At 36.1% G+C, this 19,586-nt stretch overlaps 1 protein-coding gene across 3 annotated transcripts in view; it reads right to left on the bottom strand.

Annotated features, from left to right (window-relative positions):
- PEX1 (peroxisomal biogenesis factor 1) overlaps window positions 1–19,586 on the bottom strand; it is a 70,789-nt gene that overhangs the window by 37,373 nt on the left and 13,830 nt on the right. For all 3 annotated transcript variants that reach the window (XR_011074848.1, XM_068550676.1, XM_068550677.1), the window contains exons 6-12: window positions 18,286–18,405; window positions 8,500–8,623; window positions 8,165–8,268; window positions 7,180–7,262; window positions 5,892–6,024; window positions 1,915–2,011; window positions 277–447 (exon numbers count right to left, since the gene is read on the bottom strand). Coding sequence is in view for 2 of the 3 variants with exons in the window: in XM_068550676.1 (XP_068406777.1) it covers window positions 277–447; window positions 1,915–2,011; window positions 5,892–6,024; window positions 7,180–7,262; window positions 8,165–8,268; window positions 8,500–8,623; window positions 18,286–18,405 (832 nt within the window). In the remaining variant the exon portion in view is untranslated. The remainder of the gene's footprint in view (window positions 1–276; window positions 448–1,914; window positions 2,012–5,891; window positions 6,025–7,179; window positions 7,263–8,164; window positions 8,269–8,499; window positions 8,624–18,285; window positions 18,406–19,586) is intronic.

Below are 19,586 nucleotides of genomic sequence, written 5' to 3'. Positions count from 1 at the left end.
AGAGTAAATCTGTACAATTCAGCAATTTCTAATAAGTGGAGGAGAATGAAAAGGCCCCAAAGACTAATGATGAAGTTGCAGAATTTTCACACTGCTCTGACTCTACTGATTTTGCTAATACAGAGCAACCTTAGAATGCTACCAGAGGCCTCAAAAGCAACACATTACATAGCACATATTCTGTTCTCTACAGAGAGCAGATTTACTACGAAGGCTGGAAATGCTGTCTGATAAAGGACAAGGGCCTGCAGCCAGCGAGTGAACGCGGTACGTTACCATGTGCGAGCCTCCGGCTCTGCACAGCCTCGGGACTGTGCTCGTGTTCTGGAAGAGCAGACAGGCCAGCGACGAGATCCAGGTCATCCAACAGGACAACAGAAGGCTGCCGCCACGCCGCCTCTGAGAAAGCCGCCTCTAGGGCTTTCTGTATGTTTTCAAGCCTTTTTCCTTAACACAGAAGATATGAAATGGTTTTATTGTTATTTGAGGGCTGGGAAAGTTCAGGCTGCCCTTGAAAGCATTAGAAAGGTTCAATATTGATTTGACTATGAAAATTCAATCAGTACAGTATTTTGTTATATATATATATATATATACCAATCACTAAAATTTGTTAACCACTAACATGGTTTAAATAATACAGCCTCAAAGGACTAAGTATTGAATTTTATAAAACTGAAAAAAGGAATATGCTACTATAATTTCTATACATATGTATTTATTTATCCTTGCCTCATTCCATGGAGAATTTCAGATGGCTTGCAACAAAACAGTAAAATAAAAGCAGGATGTGGGAAAATATAAATGAAAGCAGGGGATCACAAGTCAGATAAAATCAAACACAAAGGTAGCCACCTAGAGATCCTAGAATTGCTATATTTGAATCATTAATTTGGCTTCAATCTTCCTGGTGAATTACAAACTTTTAATTTTCAAAGAACAGAGAACATACCAATTCATAAACCAACGTAAAGAGCTCCTGTTACTTAGTTCTCAAACAAAATTTTCACATGAGGCTTCAAGCAAGACTCTAAAGAGATGGACAGTGTCTCTAAAACCACATTTATAGAATATGAAGTAATGGGTTTTCAAAGGCCATTTCTTAGTTTCGTATCATATACTAGATTAAAAAACAGAATATGACTAGTTGGGACTATACGGTAGTGGTAGCCAAGGGGGGAAAAATTAACTACTCAGTAAAATCTTTCTGATTTTTAAAAAATTGAATAGATAATAATATAAATGTTAAAGACTTTCAAAAGTACAAGCGTACAGCTGACCCAGGAACAACATGGGTTTGAGCTGTGCAAGTCCACTTATATGTGGGTTTTTCCAGCAGTAAATACCACAGTACTGCACCACCCAAGGCTGGCTGAATCTGTGGACACAGAGGGACCACGTACACAGAGGGCTGTGACTCTAAGTTACGCAAAGAGCTTTGGTTGCATGGAGGCTGGCACCCCAACACTCACACTGTTCAAGGGTCAGCTGTATGTGATAAATTGTAAGTCTCCTCTTTGCTGTCCCTAGCCACCCACTTTCCCTCTCCTGAGGCAGCCACCCTACGAGTGTCCCAAAGAAAGTCAGAGGGAATCTATACCCATTAGAGTATATTCTAGATACTAACTTTCTCAGAGTGGTGTAAGTTGGAATTTTCAGGAACATAGTCTACAAAGAGTTTTGGCTAGGAAAAAAAAAAAAGGCCTCCATCAAATATGGAGAGTTTTAAAATTTTTATTAGAAACATTAAAAACATTAGAAAGCCAAAGATTTAAAATTTCTAAGAAATTTCAATGACTAAATGACCAACAGAAAAGTTAAAGATTAGATATTTGTATTTATTAGATTAGCAGCATTAAATAGTAACATTTCTACCAGAAAAAAGATTTATGTAGAGTATTACCATATTCATACCTCGTAAAGCTTTACAGTCAACTATTTCCACATGGGCATCCAATATGTTAAATGCTTCCTTACAGATTGCCTTCGCTAAAGTTGATTTTCCACTCCCCTAGAAAATAATTGCTTAAATTAGAACTCTTAATATATTCAGTCACAGAAATAGCCTCGGTCACTGTGATAACCACCAAGATTCAGCCTCATCAATCAAGTATATACTACACAATGTTATGTAACAATTACATCTCAATACGGCCAGGGAAAAAAAGAAAATCCACATCCCTGATTATAAAATAACATTTAAAAAATACAAAATAACTGTAAATACTTAGTAGAGGAAGGTCAAAAAAAATCTGTGATCGTCCCACATCACAGAATTAATTACTGTCAACTGTTTTGCTGTATCATCCTTCCAGACACTCCACACACATTTTATGCAAATTTATGAACATAGGATTACAGTATTCCTGAGGGTTTACAATAAATCATTGTCCTCTTTATCAACAGATATAGAGCTGCATCAGCTCCCTAGTACAATACCACTGTGAGGATGTACTGGACCATAATGTGTTTATCAAGACCCTTCCTGGCGTATATTTATGCTACTCCCACTTTTTAACTATTATAAGTAAAGCTAAAATAAATATCCATACATATATGTTTACTTATTTGTCAGATTATACCTTCAGAATAAATTTCTAGAAGTGTAATTACTACATCAAAAGGTACACATATTTAAATTTTGCTAAACATTGCTGTAAGTGCCCCTTAGAAGACTGAACACGGTTAGGTTTTTTTTTGGATTCTGTGTTCATTTTATTTTTTATAACATCTTTATTGGAGTATAATTGCTTTACAATGCTGCGTTAGTTTCTGCTTTATAACAAGTGAATCAGCTATACGTATACATATATCCCCATATCTCCTCGCTCTTGCGTCTCCCTCCCTCACACCCTCCCTATCCCACCCCTCTAGGTGGTCACAAAGCACCGAGCTGATCTCCCTGTGCTATGCGGCTGCTTCCCACTAGCTATCTATTTTACATTTGGTAGTGTATGTCCATGCCACTCTCTCACTTCATCCCAGCTTACCCTTCCCCCTCCCCATGTCCTCAAGTCCATTCTCTACGTCTGCCACTGTTAGGTTTTTATAATTCTTTTAATATAGGTTTCCTCCCTCAATCTATTACTATTTCTTTCCTTTTTTTTCCCCTAATAAATTTATTTATTTTTGGCTGAGTTGGGTCTTCGTTGCTGCGTGTGGGCCTTCTCTAGTTGCAGCAAGGAGGGGCTACTCTTCGTTGTGGTGCACAGGCTTCTCACTGTGGTGGCTTCTCTTGTTGCAAAGCAGGGGCTCTAGGCATGCGGGCTTCAGTAGTTGTGCAATGCAGGCTCAGTAGTTGTGGCTCATGGGCTCTAGGGCGCAGACTCAGTAGTTGTGGCGCACGGGCTTAGTTGCTCTGTGGCACATGGGATCTTCCTGGACTAGGGCTTGAACCTGTGTCCCCTGCATTGGCAGGTGGATTCTTAACCACTGTGCCACCAGGGAAGTCCAATCTACTACTATTTCTTACCATTGTTGCTTTGTCTAGCTTTAACACCCCTGCACCAGCTGTAATATTTTGCTTTTCATTACTGTGAACTGGAAAAACAGCCAAGCTTATTGTGCAAAGTCTGAAATTTAGCAGGCATTCAACAATACTACCATCATTATAGTTTACAGAACTGCATTTATATTTAAAGTCACTGGACCCCAAAGAATAAAGAAATTAGGGGTGCTGGGGTGTAGGCCCCACCTGTCACTTTTTGCCTAATCAGAGGGCCTTTTCTCTCACTCAAAGTAATTCACATTTGTATAGCACCTTTCATATATATTATTTCTCTTAAGTGAGGTTAATCCTAAAAGGCAGGGTAAGAAACTGAAAACTGCCTGAGGTCACAGCCAGTAAGTATATAACAAAGGTGGGGCTCAAATTCAGGTCTTCTACTTGCTCTTTCTATTAATCACGCTACCTCTATGTGAGACAGTGGAACTCTGGTTTCTGAATCAATAGGATATTGTTTTTCAAAATAAATATTCTACCATGATGATATATTTTGAAATCTGACACAGGTAATCTAGAAAACATGTAGAGTAGTTGCTGTATTTTACCAGCCTTGCATACCTGGAATAAATCCTACTTGATTGTGGTATATAATTCTTTTAATACATTCGTTGATTTGATTTGCTCATCTTTTGTTGAGGATTTTTGCATCTATGTTCATGAGAGATATTAGTCTGTAGTTTTCTTGTAATGCCTCTGTCTGGTTTTGTTATTTGGTAATGCTGGCCTCACAGAATGAGTTAGGAAGTATTTCCTCTGCTCCTATCCTCTGAAAGAGACTGTAGAGAACTGGTATAATTTCTTCCTTGAGGGTTTGGTAGAATTCACCAGTGAACCCATCTGGGCCTGGTGCTTTCTGTTTTGGAAAGTTATTAATTACTGATTCAATTTCTTTAATAGATATAGGCCTTTTTATATTGTCCATATCTTCTTGTGTGAGTTCTGGCAGACTGTGTCTTTCAAGGAATTGGTCTATTCATCTAGGTTATCAAATTTTTAGGCATAGAGTTGTTTATTACTATCACTACTTTATTATCCTTATAATGTCCATGGGATCTGTACTGATATCCACTTTTTCATTTCTTATATTAGTAATTTGTATCCTCTTTTTTTTCTTAGCCTGGCTAGAGGCTTATCAATTTTACTGACCTTTTCAAAGAACCAGCTTTTGGTTTCACTGATCTTCTCTACTGATTTCCTGTTCTCAATTCATTGATTTCTGCTCTAATTCTTATTATTTCTTTTCTTGTGCTTACATAGGATTTAATTTGTTCTTCTTTTTCTAGCTTCCTAAAGTGGAAACTTAGATTATTGGAGTAGTTGTTATATTTTAAGTAAGAATCAAAAGTGAGCAACTGGGCTAGTAAGAGGGAAAAAAAGTTATTATACTAGAGTTAAAAGTGAATAGAAATGAAAAAGCCTTATAATTTTGAATTGAAAAAAAGCACGAAGACTCACAAAGACCACACTGTAGCCCTGGAAAAAATACTGCATTGGTAGAGAATAAAACTGTAAGCCCCTTAAAAGGGCAGGGAACCTCTCGCAAGACTGACAAAGATTAAAACAAGGGAAGATACAAATCACCAATAACAGGAAATGGGACATCACAACAGATTCTGCACCTATTAAAAGCACAGTAAGAGAATGTTACAAACAACTTTATGCTCATAAATTTGACCAGTTCCTCAAAAACTACAAACTACCAAATGCCTGCCAAAATGAAACAATTAAGGACTTTGAATTTATAAAGAAATCTCTAGGCCCAGATGGTTTCAGTGGAGATTTTACAAAACATTTTAAAGAATTAACATCAATTTTATACAATCTCTTCCAAAAAACAGAACAGGAGGGAACATTTTTCAACTTATTTTACGAGGCCAGTGTTACCCTGAGAGCAAATCCAGACAAACGCAGTACAAAAACAGAAAACTATAGGCTAATATTGCTCACGAACTTACATGCAAAAATCCTCAACAGAATATTAGCAAACAGAACCCAGCAATGTGTGGGTTGGCCAAAAAGTTCGTTCGGGTTTTTCCATAAGCTATTATGGAAAGAATAATAGACCACGACCAAGTGGGATTTATTACAGATTTGCAAGGTTGGTTGAACATTTGAAAATCAATCAACCTTATTAACACCCTACCAACATCCTAAAAAAGAAAATACATACAATCATATCAATTGATATAGAAAAAGTGCAGGGAGACCATCACCTTATTCATCGCCATGTTCCCAATATCTAACAGCAGGCACTCAAAAATATTAGTGAATGAATGAATGCTTTCCATATCTGGTATCAACAACCCTATATAATAGATGATCAAAACCCAAAGAGAGGAATTAAAAATTGCTAATTAGTGAAAATGAGCACATTTTAACCACATACCTTTCCTCCCGTGAGTAAAAGGGCTCCGTTTCTAAGTCCTGCCACAAGGGCCATCAGCTGCCGAGACAAAGGGCGTCCTAGGAGGCTATGAGTGATGTGCTCCACGGAGGAGACGCCTAAGGAGTTCACTCCTCTGCAAACATGTAAATTGCATGATAAAACACTGAAACAGGGTAAAATCTAGCTATAAAAAATTCTGAAACTTTTCTTCCCAGGCTACTTAATGAGTTAATAAAGAGTAAAATCTTAAAAATGCTCCCTTACTTGAAAGTAAAATGAATTAGTGCCAAATCTGAGTCACAGATTTTAAAACTATTTTTATTACTTTCAAACATGTGCAGTAACTAAAAGTTTTGCCCTAATAGTACTCCTTAAGGAATTTGTCTTACTGCATACAAATATCCCCCTGAAAATGATTTCTGGTTTGTCATCCAACATTATCATAAATGAGTGCTTTTCAAGTGTTAGCATAATTGAAGACTTATTTCCTCTTAACCGTCATTTTTGAAATCCAGTTTCAAGCTGTAGATTACACAAATATGAACTTTGACCTACTTCCTAACTCTGCCAGTTTATTTCTGATAATAAATATCATAAATTCCTAAAATTAGTCTGAACCGAAGAGATTTTACTTTATACTTGAATATCATGCCACATTTAAGCATTGTTACTTTATAGTTTAATCCTTTTACTAAAACATTTATAGACTATACTATTACAGGAAATCAAATCACTACTACTATATCTACTAAAGGCCTCTGTGAAGAATTCTAAGAAGTAATGTTTATGTGAGATTCTTATACTGTATTAAGAGCTAAATTGAGGAGGTTCTTTTCAGATTTGTTTGTCTTACAGTTGAGGAAAACACTAATAACCCCAATCAGTACATCAGTAAGACAGTGAAGGAATAACTTAATTTGAAATATTTTTAAACATTCAACTAATGTTTTTGGATTTAACTTTTAAAATTAATTTATTAATTTTAAAGGATTATTGTTTTATTCAAGCATGTATGATCCAGGTCATATCTAGTTGGCTCTCTTTTCACAAATCAAATCTCAAAGTAAAATTTCTAATAAGTTCCAGACTTTTAGTTATCTAAGAAGAGAAGGCAAATTACTAAGCCAGGTGTGAAAACAGAAACAATCCTTGAAAAAAATATTTACTATTGCATTAGTAAGACTAGTCAATGATATTAACACCTAATTTAACATTTACACATAAAAGCCCTGGCAAAGATAATGTCAAACATGTGTCTAAACATGCTAGTTTGGCCATAACTTCTTACCCCAAGCAGTTCAGCTTTAAAAAAGGAAGCATAAAGTCAATTTCCTCACTGTTTTCTTCTTTTACCATAGGATCCAGAAGGACCTATAGTAGCAAGGAAAAATGAATTTTACATTTCAAAGTTATACCTTTAGCCTGTTTTTCTTGGGTCCCAGGAAACTGAATTGCTGATTCTGTTACACCAGAGAGAAAAGATATATTGTACATGCAAGATTATAACTTAAAATAGCCCTAACAATAATAATTTACTCGTCCAAGGAATATAAATATTTATGGTTAACAAGCAGTAAAGAATGTCATCTTCTTAATAGAGTTTACAGATATATCCTTATTTGCAATTTTGATTTGTGTCACATTTATTTCTTTTCACAATCTTAAATTTGTATCTTCTCTGAATGGTATTCCTTAAATTATATTTCAAAAGTAGACAAATAATGTCTAATTTCAAACCACTGAAATTCTAAATGACTAGAGAATCTTTAATTCTATAAGGACAAGAGTGAATATCTTAACCAAGACATAATATTCTAAAAGGAGCACTTTAAAAATATTTCTGGAAGAAAAGTGATCTGATAATATTTGTGAAGAGTTGAGAAATAAAGAACTGACAAAATAACACGGGTTGTGCAGCAAAACTACAAATAAAAATATGAATTAAAAAAATTAACCCCCTAAGCTAAGTTTTCATTTATTTCAGTACTAGAAGATTTTAAAATCATGATCCACTTGCTAGTTAACACGATCAATTCTATTCTTAAAACTTAATTGTGTGGAGGCATCAATTTCAAATTTAGGATAAATCAACAATTTGTTTAGATAAGTTAAAGAGATTATAGAATAAAATATTTTAAATCAAGTTATTCCTTACTCTTATCATTCAAGTTTCTAATACACTTTAGGATGCAAGGTAACAGGTAAATTCATACTTTAGAATCAATCACATGTGAAAATATTATTTCATTAAATATTCAATAGTATGTAATTACTTCTATTGTCATCTTCTGTAGCAGATTGGTACTCAACAGAAAAAGAGTTTCTTCTTTTTCCTTTTCCCAAGAATGAACTATATTCAGAGAAAACTCCTTCAACCCTATTAAAAGGAAGGTAATAAATGTAGTTAGTACTGAAGCTGAGATGAAATAACTTAAAATTTAAATTTATTTAAATTTAAACAGAGGCATTCTTTGATACGTAAAATCTACTGTTTAATTATCATTATTAGGTTTCCTGTTCATACATATCACAAGTTGGAAAAACAATGAAAAATTTTCTGACTTCTCTAATAGGAAAAATATTGAAATAACAAATAAAATATACTCACCATCTTTCATTTCCAACTTAATATATTCTTCCTTTGATACTATCAGAGGAAGTGTGGTAGTAGAAGACTGCTGTAGCCATGAATAGAACACAGTTTTTATGTCTTCTTCACTTATGTCTTTAGGCTGCCAGAGGAAAGGAAAGAACAGTAATGATATTCTAATACATGAACTTAACCTTAACGTTCTTATTTTAACACCTTATCTTGCCAATAAAATGATGTTCATAAGCACAGATTCGGGATTTGACATTACGAGTACAGCACAGCCTGAAGAAACATTTACACAAGTGGCAAAGTTTTAAATGCTCCTTTTCTCTATGCCCAGCGATACACACACCATAATCTAGCTCACTTGATAACCATTCCAGCCCCATTCTCCCTTGCCTCCCTGTACTGTAGAGCAAACTCTACAGTGGGAGAGCAAACTCCTCTACTCCGAGCTTGGAACTGTGTGTGCATGCATGTGGCTGCACTCTGGCCAATGCTTTACAATCAGCAATCCATGGGAAGGCCTTCTCTTCCTAATTAAAAAGTAGAGAAACCTTGCAAGGAGAAGAATTTTGCTTTGTGCCTTTCCTTCTGCTCCCAAGAATGCAGACGTGATGCCTATTACTACTGCAAATGTCTTGCATCTAAGAGGAGGAGAGGCAAAGGCTAAAGATGGCAGAAGAAAAAGACCAAAGGAGCCTAGATCCTTGGTTACATGTTTTAACCCCTTTGAGCTCCTCCAAACTTCTCTGCGCATGAGAAAAATAAACGTTTTATATGTTAGTGCCACTTTCTTTCTTTTTTTCTGTTAAAATGGCCGATGCACTCAACAAGTAGAGTGTTAATAAATTGTTCAAAAGGTATTAAGAAATTCTGAGAAAAACACTGCTAATTTTTGATGCTTTTAGATTAACATCATTAAGTTTTAAAAATCTATTTGAAATTAAAAAGGGAATAACAAAAATTCATATATGAAAGATAATTAATATTGCCTAGGAAAATAAACCTCTATTCCACCATTTCTCAACTGGTCCATTTCTGTTATCTCTCTTCATTCAGAGTCAAGCTTAGATTCACTGATTAAGCTCAGTTGAGAATATGCTTACCACCAAAAGCAAGCTAAACTAAGAAAAGGCATCATTTTCCCATTCTTAAAAATCACAGAAATAGTCAGTTACTTCTTTGAATATTATTGGGCAATGGGATTAAAGACCTAAAGGAAGTCATAAAATGAAAATGAAAACTATTTAAAATCAAAACTTTTAGTATCTGAAAGCAACTCATAGTTCCTCTAGAATCAAACATCCTTCAGTGGTTGAGAATCTGCTTGCCAATGCAGAGGACAGGGGTTTGAGCCCTGGTCTGGGAAGATCCCACATGCCGCGGAGCAACTAGGCCCGTGAGCCACAACTACTGAGCCTGCGCGTCTGGAGCCTGTGCTCCGCAACAAGAGAGGCCGTGACAGTGAGAGGCCCGCGCACCGTGATGAAGAGTGGCCCCCGCTTGCCGCAACTAGAGAAAGCCCTCGCACAGAAATGAAGACCCAACACAGCCAAAAATAAATAAATAAATAAATAAATAATAAAAATAAAGGAATTCCTCAAAAAAAAAAAAAAAAAAGCGTATGTCACTTTATAAAAAAAAAAAAAAATCCTTAAGTCCTAAGTGATATGATCAACCCAGAGAGACCTTCCAAGGTCATAAAGCTTCCACTAAAGTATGCAACTCAGGACAGGAAAGAAATTCAGTAGTAATATTCCCTTCCTGACACCAGAAAAAAACAAAAAAACAAAAAAACAATGAGCAGTGGCTAATTATTTTTGTACATAAGACCTAAATTTTGAAAAAAAATACCAAGATCAATAACCGAGGTAAAAGCAGAGCTCCTGTAAACTTAAAAAAGAAAACTTAAAAAAAGTCAAGAGCCATGGAAGTTCCCTGTTCCAAAGATTTTTATAATATGGTCTACATGTTTAAAGATTTCTTAAGAATATCAAGGTAATATATATAGAAAGCAAAATATCTGACTTTGAAAATCCTGTAGTTATCAAGACAATGTTAAATTTCCTTCACATATTTTTAAAAAAGATACTGAGCAACTAGACAGAGACAATATGGTGGAGTAGAAGGACTTGAGCTCACCTTCCTCTCAAGGAAACACCCATATCACAACTGTTATATAACCATCTAGAAAAAAGACTCAAACCTACCAAAAAAGATATCTATACCCAAAGACAAAGAAGAAGCCACAACGAGATGGTACGAGGGGTGCTTTTGCAATATACTCAAATCCCATACCCACTGGGTAGGCGAGCCACAAACTGGAAAATAATTATATTGCAGAGGTTCTCCCACAGGAGAGAGAGTTCTGAGCCCCACGTCAGGCTGCCCAGCCTGGGGGTCTGGCATTGGGAGGAGGAGCCACCAGAGTACTTGGCTTTGAAGGCCAGTGGGGCTTAAGTGCAGGAGCTCCACAGGACTGGGGGAAACAGAGACTCTACTCTTGGAGGGTGCACACAAGGTTTCACATGCACTGGGACCCAGGGCAAAACAGTGATGCCATGGGAACCTGGGCCAGACCTACCTGCAGGTATCAGAGAGTTTCCTGGGGAGGTGGGGGGTTGGCTGTGGCTCACTTTGGGGGCAAGGACACTGGTGGCAGAGGCCCCAGGGAATATTCATGGCATGAGCTCTCCCAGAGGTCACCTTTTGGCACTGAGACCTGGCCTCACCCAACAGCCTGCAGGCTCCACTGCTGGGACGCCTCAGGCCAAACAACCAACAGGGTGGGAACACAGCCCCACCCATGAGCAGAGAGGCTGCCTAAAGTCTTCCTGAGCCCACAGCCATCTCTAAACACACCTCTTGACACAGCCCTGCCCACTAGAGGGACAAAATCCAGCTACACCCACCAGGGGGCAGGCACTAGTCCCTCCCACCAGGAAGCCTGCAGAAGCCCATGGACCAACCTCACCCACCAGGGGGCAGACATCAGAAACAAGAAGAACTACAATCCTGTAGCCTGAGGAACAGAGACCATAAACACAGAAAATTAGAAAATATGACACAGCAGAGAAACCTGTTCCAGACAGAGCAAAAAGATAAAACCCCAGAAGAACAACTAAGTGAAGTGGAGATAGGCAATATACCTGAAAAAGAATTTAGAGTAATGATAGTAAAGATGATCCAAAATCTCGAAAAAAGAATAGAGGCACAGACTGAGAGGGTACAAGTAATGATTAACAAAGAGCTAGAAGCTTGAAAAAACAAATAGATGTACAACACAATAACTGAAATGAAAAATACACTAGAAAGAATCAATAGCAGAATAAATGAGGCAGAAGAATGAACAAGTAAGCTGGAAGACAGATTGGAGGAAGTCACTGCCTCAGAGCAGAATAAAGAAAAAAGAATGAAGAGAAATGATGACAGTCTAAGGACCTCTGGGACAACATTAAAAGCACCAACATTCACATTATAGGGGTCCCAGAAGGAGAAGAGAGAAAGGGCCTGAGAAAATATTTGAAGAGATAATAGCTGAAAACTTCCTTAACTAATGGGAAAGGAAACACTCACTCAAGTCCACAAAGCACAGAGTCCCAGGCAGAATAAACCCAAGCAGGAACACACCGAGACACATGTTAATCAAATTGACAAAATTTAAAGACAAAGAGAAAATATTAAAAGCAACAAGGGGAAGCAACAAATAACATACAAGGGCATCCTCATACAGTTATCAGCTGATTTTTCAGCAGAAACTCTGTAGGCCAGAAGGCAGTGGCACAATATATTTAAGATGATGAAAGCGAAAAACCTACAACCAAGAACACTCTACCCAGCAAGGCTCTTGTTCAGATTTGATAGAGAAATCAAAAGTTTTACAGACAAGCAAAAGCTTAGAGAATTCACCATCACCAAATCAGCTTTACAACAAATACTCAAGGAACTTCTCTAGATGGAAAAGAAAAGGCCACAACTAGAAACAAGAAAATTATAAATAGGATAGCTCAATGGTAAAGGCAAACATAGAGCAAAGGTAGGGAATCATCCACATACAAACATGATACCAAAACCAGCAATCATGAGAAGAGGAGAGCACAAATGCAGGATATTGAAAATACATTTGAAATTAAGAGACCAGCAATTGAAAACAATCTTGTATATATATATATATATACACTGCTATATCAAAACCTCATGGGAACTGCCAACCAAAAATCTACAATAGATACGCACAAAAAAAAGAAAAAGCAATCCAAACACAACACTAAAGATAGCTATCAAATCACAAGAGAACAAAAGAGGAAAGGAAGAAAAAAGACCTACAAAAACAAATCCAAAACAATTAACAAAATGGCAATAAGGACATACATATTGACAATTACCTTAAATGTATTGATAAATGGATTAAACGCTCCAACCAAAAGACACAGACTGGCTGAATGGATACAAATACAAGACCTGTATATATGCTGTCTACAAGAGACCCACTTCAGATCTAGGGACACATACAGACTGAAAGTGAGGGGATGGAAAAAGGCATTCCATGCAAATGGAAATCAAAAGAAAGCTGGAGTAGTAATACTCATATCAGACAAAATAGACTTTAAAATAAAGACTGTTAAAAGAGACAAAGAAGGACACTACATTAATGATCAAAGGATCAATCCAAGAAGATATAACAATTGTAAATATATATGCACCCAACACAGAAGCACCTCAATACATAAGGCAAATAATAATAGCCATAAAAGGAGAAATCGACAGTACCACAATAATAGTGAGGAACTTTAACAACCCACTTTCATCAATGGACAGATCATCCAGACACAAAATCAATAAGGAAACACAGGCCTTAAATGACACATTAGACCAGATGGACTTAATTGATATTTATAGACCTTCCATCCAAAAGCAGCAGAATACACAATCTTTTCAAGTGCACATGGAACATTCTCCAGGACTGAGCACATGCTGGGCCACAAAGCAAGGCTCAGTAAATTTAAGAAAACTGAAATCATATCAAGCATCTTTTCCACTACAATGCTATGAGATTAGAACTACACGAAAATAACTGTAAAAAACACAAACACATGGAGGCTAAACAATATGCTACTAATCAACCAATGGATCACTGAAAAAAATCAAAGAGGAAATCAAAAAATACCTAGAGACAAATGAAAACAAAAGCATGACAATCCAAAACCTACGGGATGCAGCAAAAGCAGTTCTAAGAGGGAAGTTTATGGCAATACAATCCTACCTTGGAAACAAGAAATGTCTCAAATAAACTACCTAACGTGACACCTAAAGCAACCAGAGAAAGAAAAACAAACAAAACCCAAAGTTAGTAGAAGGAAAAAAACCATAAAGAGCAGAGCAGAAGTAAGTGAAATAGAGACAAAGAAAACAACAGAAAAGATCAATGAAACTAAAACTGGTTCTTTGAAAAGATAAGCAAAAATGATAAATCTTTAGTCAGACTCAACAAGAAAAAAAAGGAGCGCTCAAATCAATAAAAAGAAGTTACAATGGACACCACAGCAATACAAAGGATCGTAAGAGACTACTACAAGCAACTATACACCAATAAAATGGACAACCTAGAAGAAATGGACAAATTCTTAGAAAGGTACAATCTTCTAAGACTGAACCAGGAAGAAATAGAAAATATGAACAGACCAATCACAAGTACTGAAATTTAAACTGTGATTTAAAAACTTCCAACAAACAAAAGCTGAGGACCAGATGGCTTCACAGGCAAAGTCTATCAAACATTTAGAGAAGAGTTAACACTTATCCTTCTGTAACTATTCCAAAAGGTTGCAGAGGAAGGAACACTCCCAAACTCATTCTATGAGGCTACCATCACCCTCATACCAATACCAAAGATATCACAAAAAAAGAAAATTGCAGGTTAATATCACTTATGAACACAGATGCAATAGTCTTCCACAAAACACTAGCAAACTGAATTCAACAATACATTAAAAGGATCATACACCATGATCAAGTGGGATTTATCTCAGGGATATAAGGATTTTTCAATATCCACAAATCAATCAGTGTGACAGACCACATTAACAAATAGAAAAATAAAAAACATATGATCATCTCAATGGATGCAGAAAAAGCTTTTGACAAAATTCAACACCCATGTATGATAAAAACTCTCCAGAAAGTGGGCACAGAGGGAACCTACCTCAAAATAATAAAGGCTATATATGACAAACCCACAGCTAACATCGTAATCAATGGTGAAAAGCTGAAAGCATTTCCTCTAAGATCCCAAACAAGACAAGGATGCCCAGTCTAGCCATTTTTTTTTTTCAACATAGTTCTGAAAGTCCTAGCCATGGCAATCAGAAAGGAAAAAGAAAAGGAAACCAAATTGGAAAAGAAGTAAAACTGTTGCAGAAGACATGATACTATACATAGAAAATCCTAAAGAGGCTACCAGAAAACTACTAGAGCTCACCAATGAATTTGGTAAAGTTGTAGGATACAAAATTAATACACAGAAATCTCTTATATTTCTATACACTAAAAACAAAAGATCAGAAGGAGAAATTAAGGAAACAATCCCATTTACCATAGGACTAAACATACCTAAGGAGACAAAAGACCTCTGTTCTGAAAACTATAAGACACTGATGAAGGAAATCGAAGATGACACAACCAGATGGAAAGATATACCATGTTCTTGGACTGGAAGAGTCAATATTGTCCAAATGACTACACTACCCAAGGCAATATACAGATTCAATGCAATCCCTATTAAATTACCAATGGCATTTTTCACAGAAGTAGAACAAAAAAGTTTTAAATTTGTATGGAAACACAAAAGACCCCAAACAGACAAAGCAATCCTGAGAAAGAAAAACGGAGCTGGAGGAATCAGGCTCCCTAACTTCTGACTATAACACAAAGCTACGATAATCAAAACAGTATGGTACTGGCACAGAAACAGAAATATAGATCAATGGAACAGGATAGAATGCCCAGAAATTAACCCACGCACCTATGGTCAATTAACCTATGACAAAGGACACAAGAATATACAATGGAGAAAAAACAGTCTCTTCAATAAGTGGTGCTGGGAAAACTAAGCAGCTACATATAAAAGAATGAAACTAGACATTCTCTAACACCATACATAAAAATAAAGTCAAAATGGATTAAAAAGCTATATGTAAGGTTGGACACTATAAAATTCTTAGAGGAAAACATAGGGAGAACACTCTCTGACATAAATCGCAGCAATATCTTTTTGAATCCACTTCCTAGAGTAATGAAAATAAAAACAAAAATGGGGCCTAATTAAACTTAAAAGCTTTTACACAGCAAAGGAAAACCATAAACAAAACAAAAAGACAACGCACAGAATGAGAGAAAATATTTGCAAGTGATGCGACCCACAAGGGATTAATCTCCAAAACATACAAACAGCCCATGCAGCTCAATATCAAAAAAACCCCCCAAAAAACAAACAAAAAAAACACCAACCCAATCAAAAAATGAGTAGAAAAGATCTAAATAGACCTTTCTCCAAAGACGACATACAGGTGGCCAAAAAGTACATGAAAAGGTGGTCAACATCACTATGAGAGACATGCAAATCAAAATTACAATGAGGTATCACCTCACATTAGTCAAAAGAGCCATCATCAAAAAGTCTACAAATAATGAATGCTGGAGATGGTGTTGAGAAAAGGGAACCCTCCTACACTGTTGGTGTGAATGTAAATTGGTACAACCATTGTGGAGAACATATGGAGGTTCCTTAAAACCTCCATAAAAATAGAACTACCATACGATCCAGCAATCCCACCCACTCCTGGGCACATATCCAGACAAAACCCTAATTTGAAAAGATACATGCACCCCAATGTTCACTGTAGCACTATTTACAACAGCCAAGACATGGAAGCAACCTAAATGTCCATCGACAGAGCAATGGATAAAGAAGATGTGGTATATATATATACAATGGAATATATTTAAAAAGCCATAAAAAAGAATGAAATAATGCCATTGCAGCAACATGGATGGACCTAGAGATTATCATACTAAGTGACGTAAGTCAGACAGAGAAAGACAAATATCATATGATATCACTTATATGTGGAATCTAATAAAATGATACAAATGAACTTATTTACAAAACAGAAACAGACTCACACACTTCGAAAACAAACTTATGGTTACCAAGGGAAAGGTGGGGGGGAGGGATAAATTAGGAGTTTGGCATTAACATATATGCACTACTATATATAAAATAGATAATCCACAAGGACCTACTGTATAGCACAGGGAACTCTACTCAATATTCTGTTATAACCTATATGGGAAAAGAATCTGAAAAAGAATGGATATACGTATATGTATAACTGAATCGCTTTGCTATAGGTCTGAAACTAACAAAACATTGTAAATCAACTATACTCTAATATAAAATAAAAATTTAAAAAAACCCTAAGATCAATAACCAAAAAGTTGAAAGAAAACTACAAATCACTGTATACTGTTCAGCCAATGTGTTAAATGCTCAGTTGCATACTATTATGGAAATGGCATTTATTCTATTTGTTTTCTTCTTCTCTAGTCAGAAAATATAAGCTATCTTACCTGGGGTTTCATCAAGTAGAAAGATCTGTTAAAATGGTTATATAATGACCCTGACATAATGACCATCGATATCCAGAGGATCCAGAAGTATCACTTGAATTATCAGAGAAGGATTAAATTATGTCTGGAATTTTTTAAACATATAATAATTTTCCTGTATTATAATTCTCTGAGAACTGGTAATCTAAACTGGTACAGATGATGATATCCTATTAAAAAGATTTTAAAGTTAAGTTCCATACCTCATTTCCTGACCATATCAGATTCTACTAAATTAACAGTGTTGAAAAGTAAAACAATCTAGCTCTCTTTTATGCTGCAATGTTAATACTGAAACAACATGCGAGAATTTTTTTACAGATTACCCAGATGTAGCAAAAATATCAATCTTTTAAAAGTCAAATTATCCATATTTGCATTGGCACAATATATACGTGTATTGCTTATTAAAGACTTCTTGGTTTCTCAAAAAGTTAAACATAGAATTGCCATATGACCCAGCAATTCAACTCCTAGGTATGTACCCAAAAGAAAAGAAAGCAGGGACTCAAACAAATACTTGTATATAAACATCCACAGCAGCACTATTCACAATAGTTAAAAAAGCAGAAATAACCCAAGTGTCCATCAACAGATGAATGGATAAACAAAATGTGGTATATACATACAATGGAATATTATTTAGCCATAAATAGGAATGAAGTTCTGATATATGCAATAGTGTGGATGAACTCTGAAAACATGTTAAATGAAATAAGCAAGACACAAAGGACAAATATTGTATGATTCCACTTACATATAAGATCTAGAATAAGTAAATTCAGAGAGACTGAATACAGATGAGAGGTTACCAGGAACTGGGGGAGGGAAGGATGGGGAGTGATTGCTTAACGGGCACAGAGTTTCTGCTTGGGATGATGGAAAAGTTTTGGAAATAGTGGTGATGATTTCACAACATTATAAATGTACTTAATGCCACTGAACTGCACACTTAAAGATGGTTATAATAGCATTTTATCTTATATATATTTTACCACAATAAAATAAAAAGAAAAAAAGACTTCCTTGCCCTTCTAGCATAAAGGAGTACAATTCTTATTACTTAACTAAAGCAACTAGAAATTTTACAACACATGTAAAACTGTGATGTAACATTAAATCTGAACTCACTAAGTTTTCTCTAGGTTGTAATTTTAGAAATCTTGGAATTTTAGGGGTAATTTCCACTGGAGTTATTCTGACTACTGCGTGCATTTCTATATTTAGTCTCTTTCTCAGGTCATCTGGAATCTGAAATATATAAAAATAAATTAAAAATATAAATACGTTAAAAGCTTGATTAAGAAATACTCCATAGCATAAATACTGATGTGAGCTTCTATCAATTCAGGCGAACGATAGACGCTATCATGATTCATAGTATAACCAGATGGGCGTTCAGGTACTGTTATAACACAAACATTTCAATTTTTCCCCTACATTTGTTTCTTTTAACATCCTCTTCAGAAGGTGATCAGTTTTGATCTATCCAGTCAAGCCTGAGTACCTGAGTACCTGATGGCAGCTACTGCCACTCCTCACTGGTCATTCTCCCAACCTTTAAAGCAGAATGGGAAGTGCAGGCTCCTCACTGCCATCTTACCTGGTCTCCAGGACTTGACCATTAATAGAAAGAGAAAAGTCATAGTAAGTTCAGTGTTAGACAATTTGATTTTGAAGATGCAGTGGGATCTTCTTAAGTAAGAGATTAAAGCTAACAGAAAATATGAGGCATCGTTGGAGCTTTAAGAAAATGATGTAGGCTGAGAGATTAAAATTTTGTAAGTCGCCTACATAAAGGTCATAGGTAAAACTGTGAAAGAAATCTACAAAGGAGACCCCCTTTCCTTCCCATTGTTCTTCCCTGTCCAATTTCCTCCCTTCTCACCCTGAAGTTTCATTTCACAATCATTCAAAATTAGGTTCAAATAAAGGGGGTCGGTGACTCATTTCATATAAAATTCGTGTTAATATTTGAGGCCAGGGACTTCCCTGGCAGTCCAGTGATTAAAACTTCACCTTCCAATGCAGGGGGTGTGGGTTCGATCCCTGGTCGGGGAGCTAGGATCCCACATGCCTTGTGGCCAAAAAACCAAAACATAAAACAGAAGCAATATTGTAACAAATTCAATAAAGACTTTAAAAATGGTCTGCATCAAACAAAAAATCTTTAAAAAAAATATATTTGAGGCCAAGATGAGAAGGTGAAACGCTAGTTGCTCTACTTTGCTCTCCAACACACACAAGTTAAAGAGCCAATACCAGCAGGGTAAGGACTTTCTGGGTACATTTGAATCCAGGTCATCTCACGCAGTGGGTCTCTCCCTACACTGGGCATTTCCCCCAATACATAACAAGTCCTTCCTTTATTTTCAAGAACTTGGAAACACATCTTCTGCAGGCCTTAAAGATGTGAGGCTTTGTAGGGCACT

This window comes from Eschrichtius robustus, chromosome 8 (assembly GCF_028021215.1).
Source record: "Eschrichtius robustus isolate mEscRob2 chromosome 8, mEscRob2.pri, whole genome shotgun sequence".
Taxonomy (NCBI): domain Eukaryota; kingdom Metazoa; phylum Chordata; class Mammalia; order Artiodactyla; family Eschrichtiidae; genus Eschrichtius; species Eschrichtius robustus.
The sequence above is the reverse complement of the archived record's forward strand: the minus strand, read 5'-3'. Positions and strand labels throughout refer to the sequence as shown.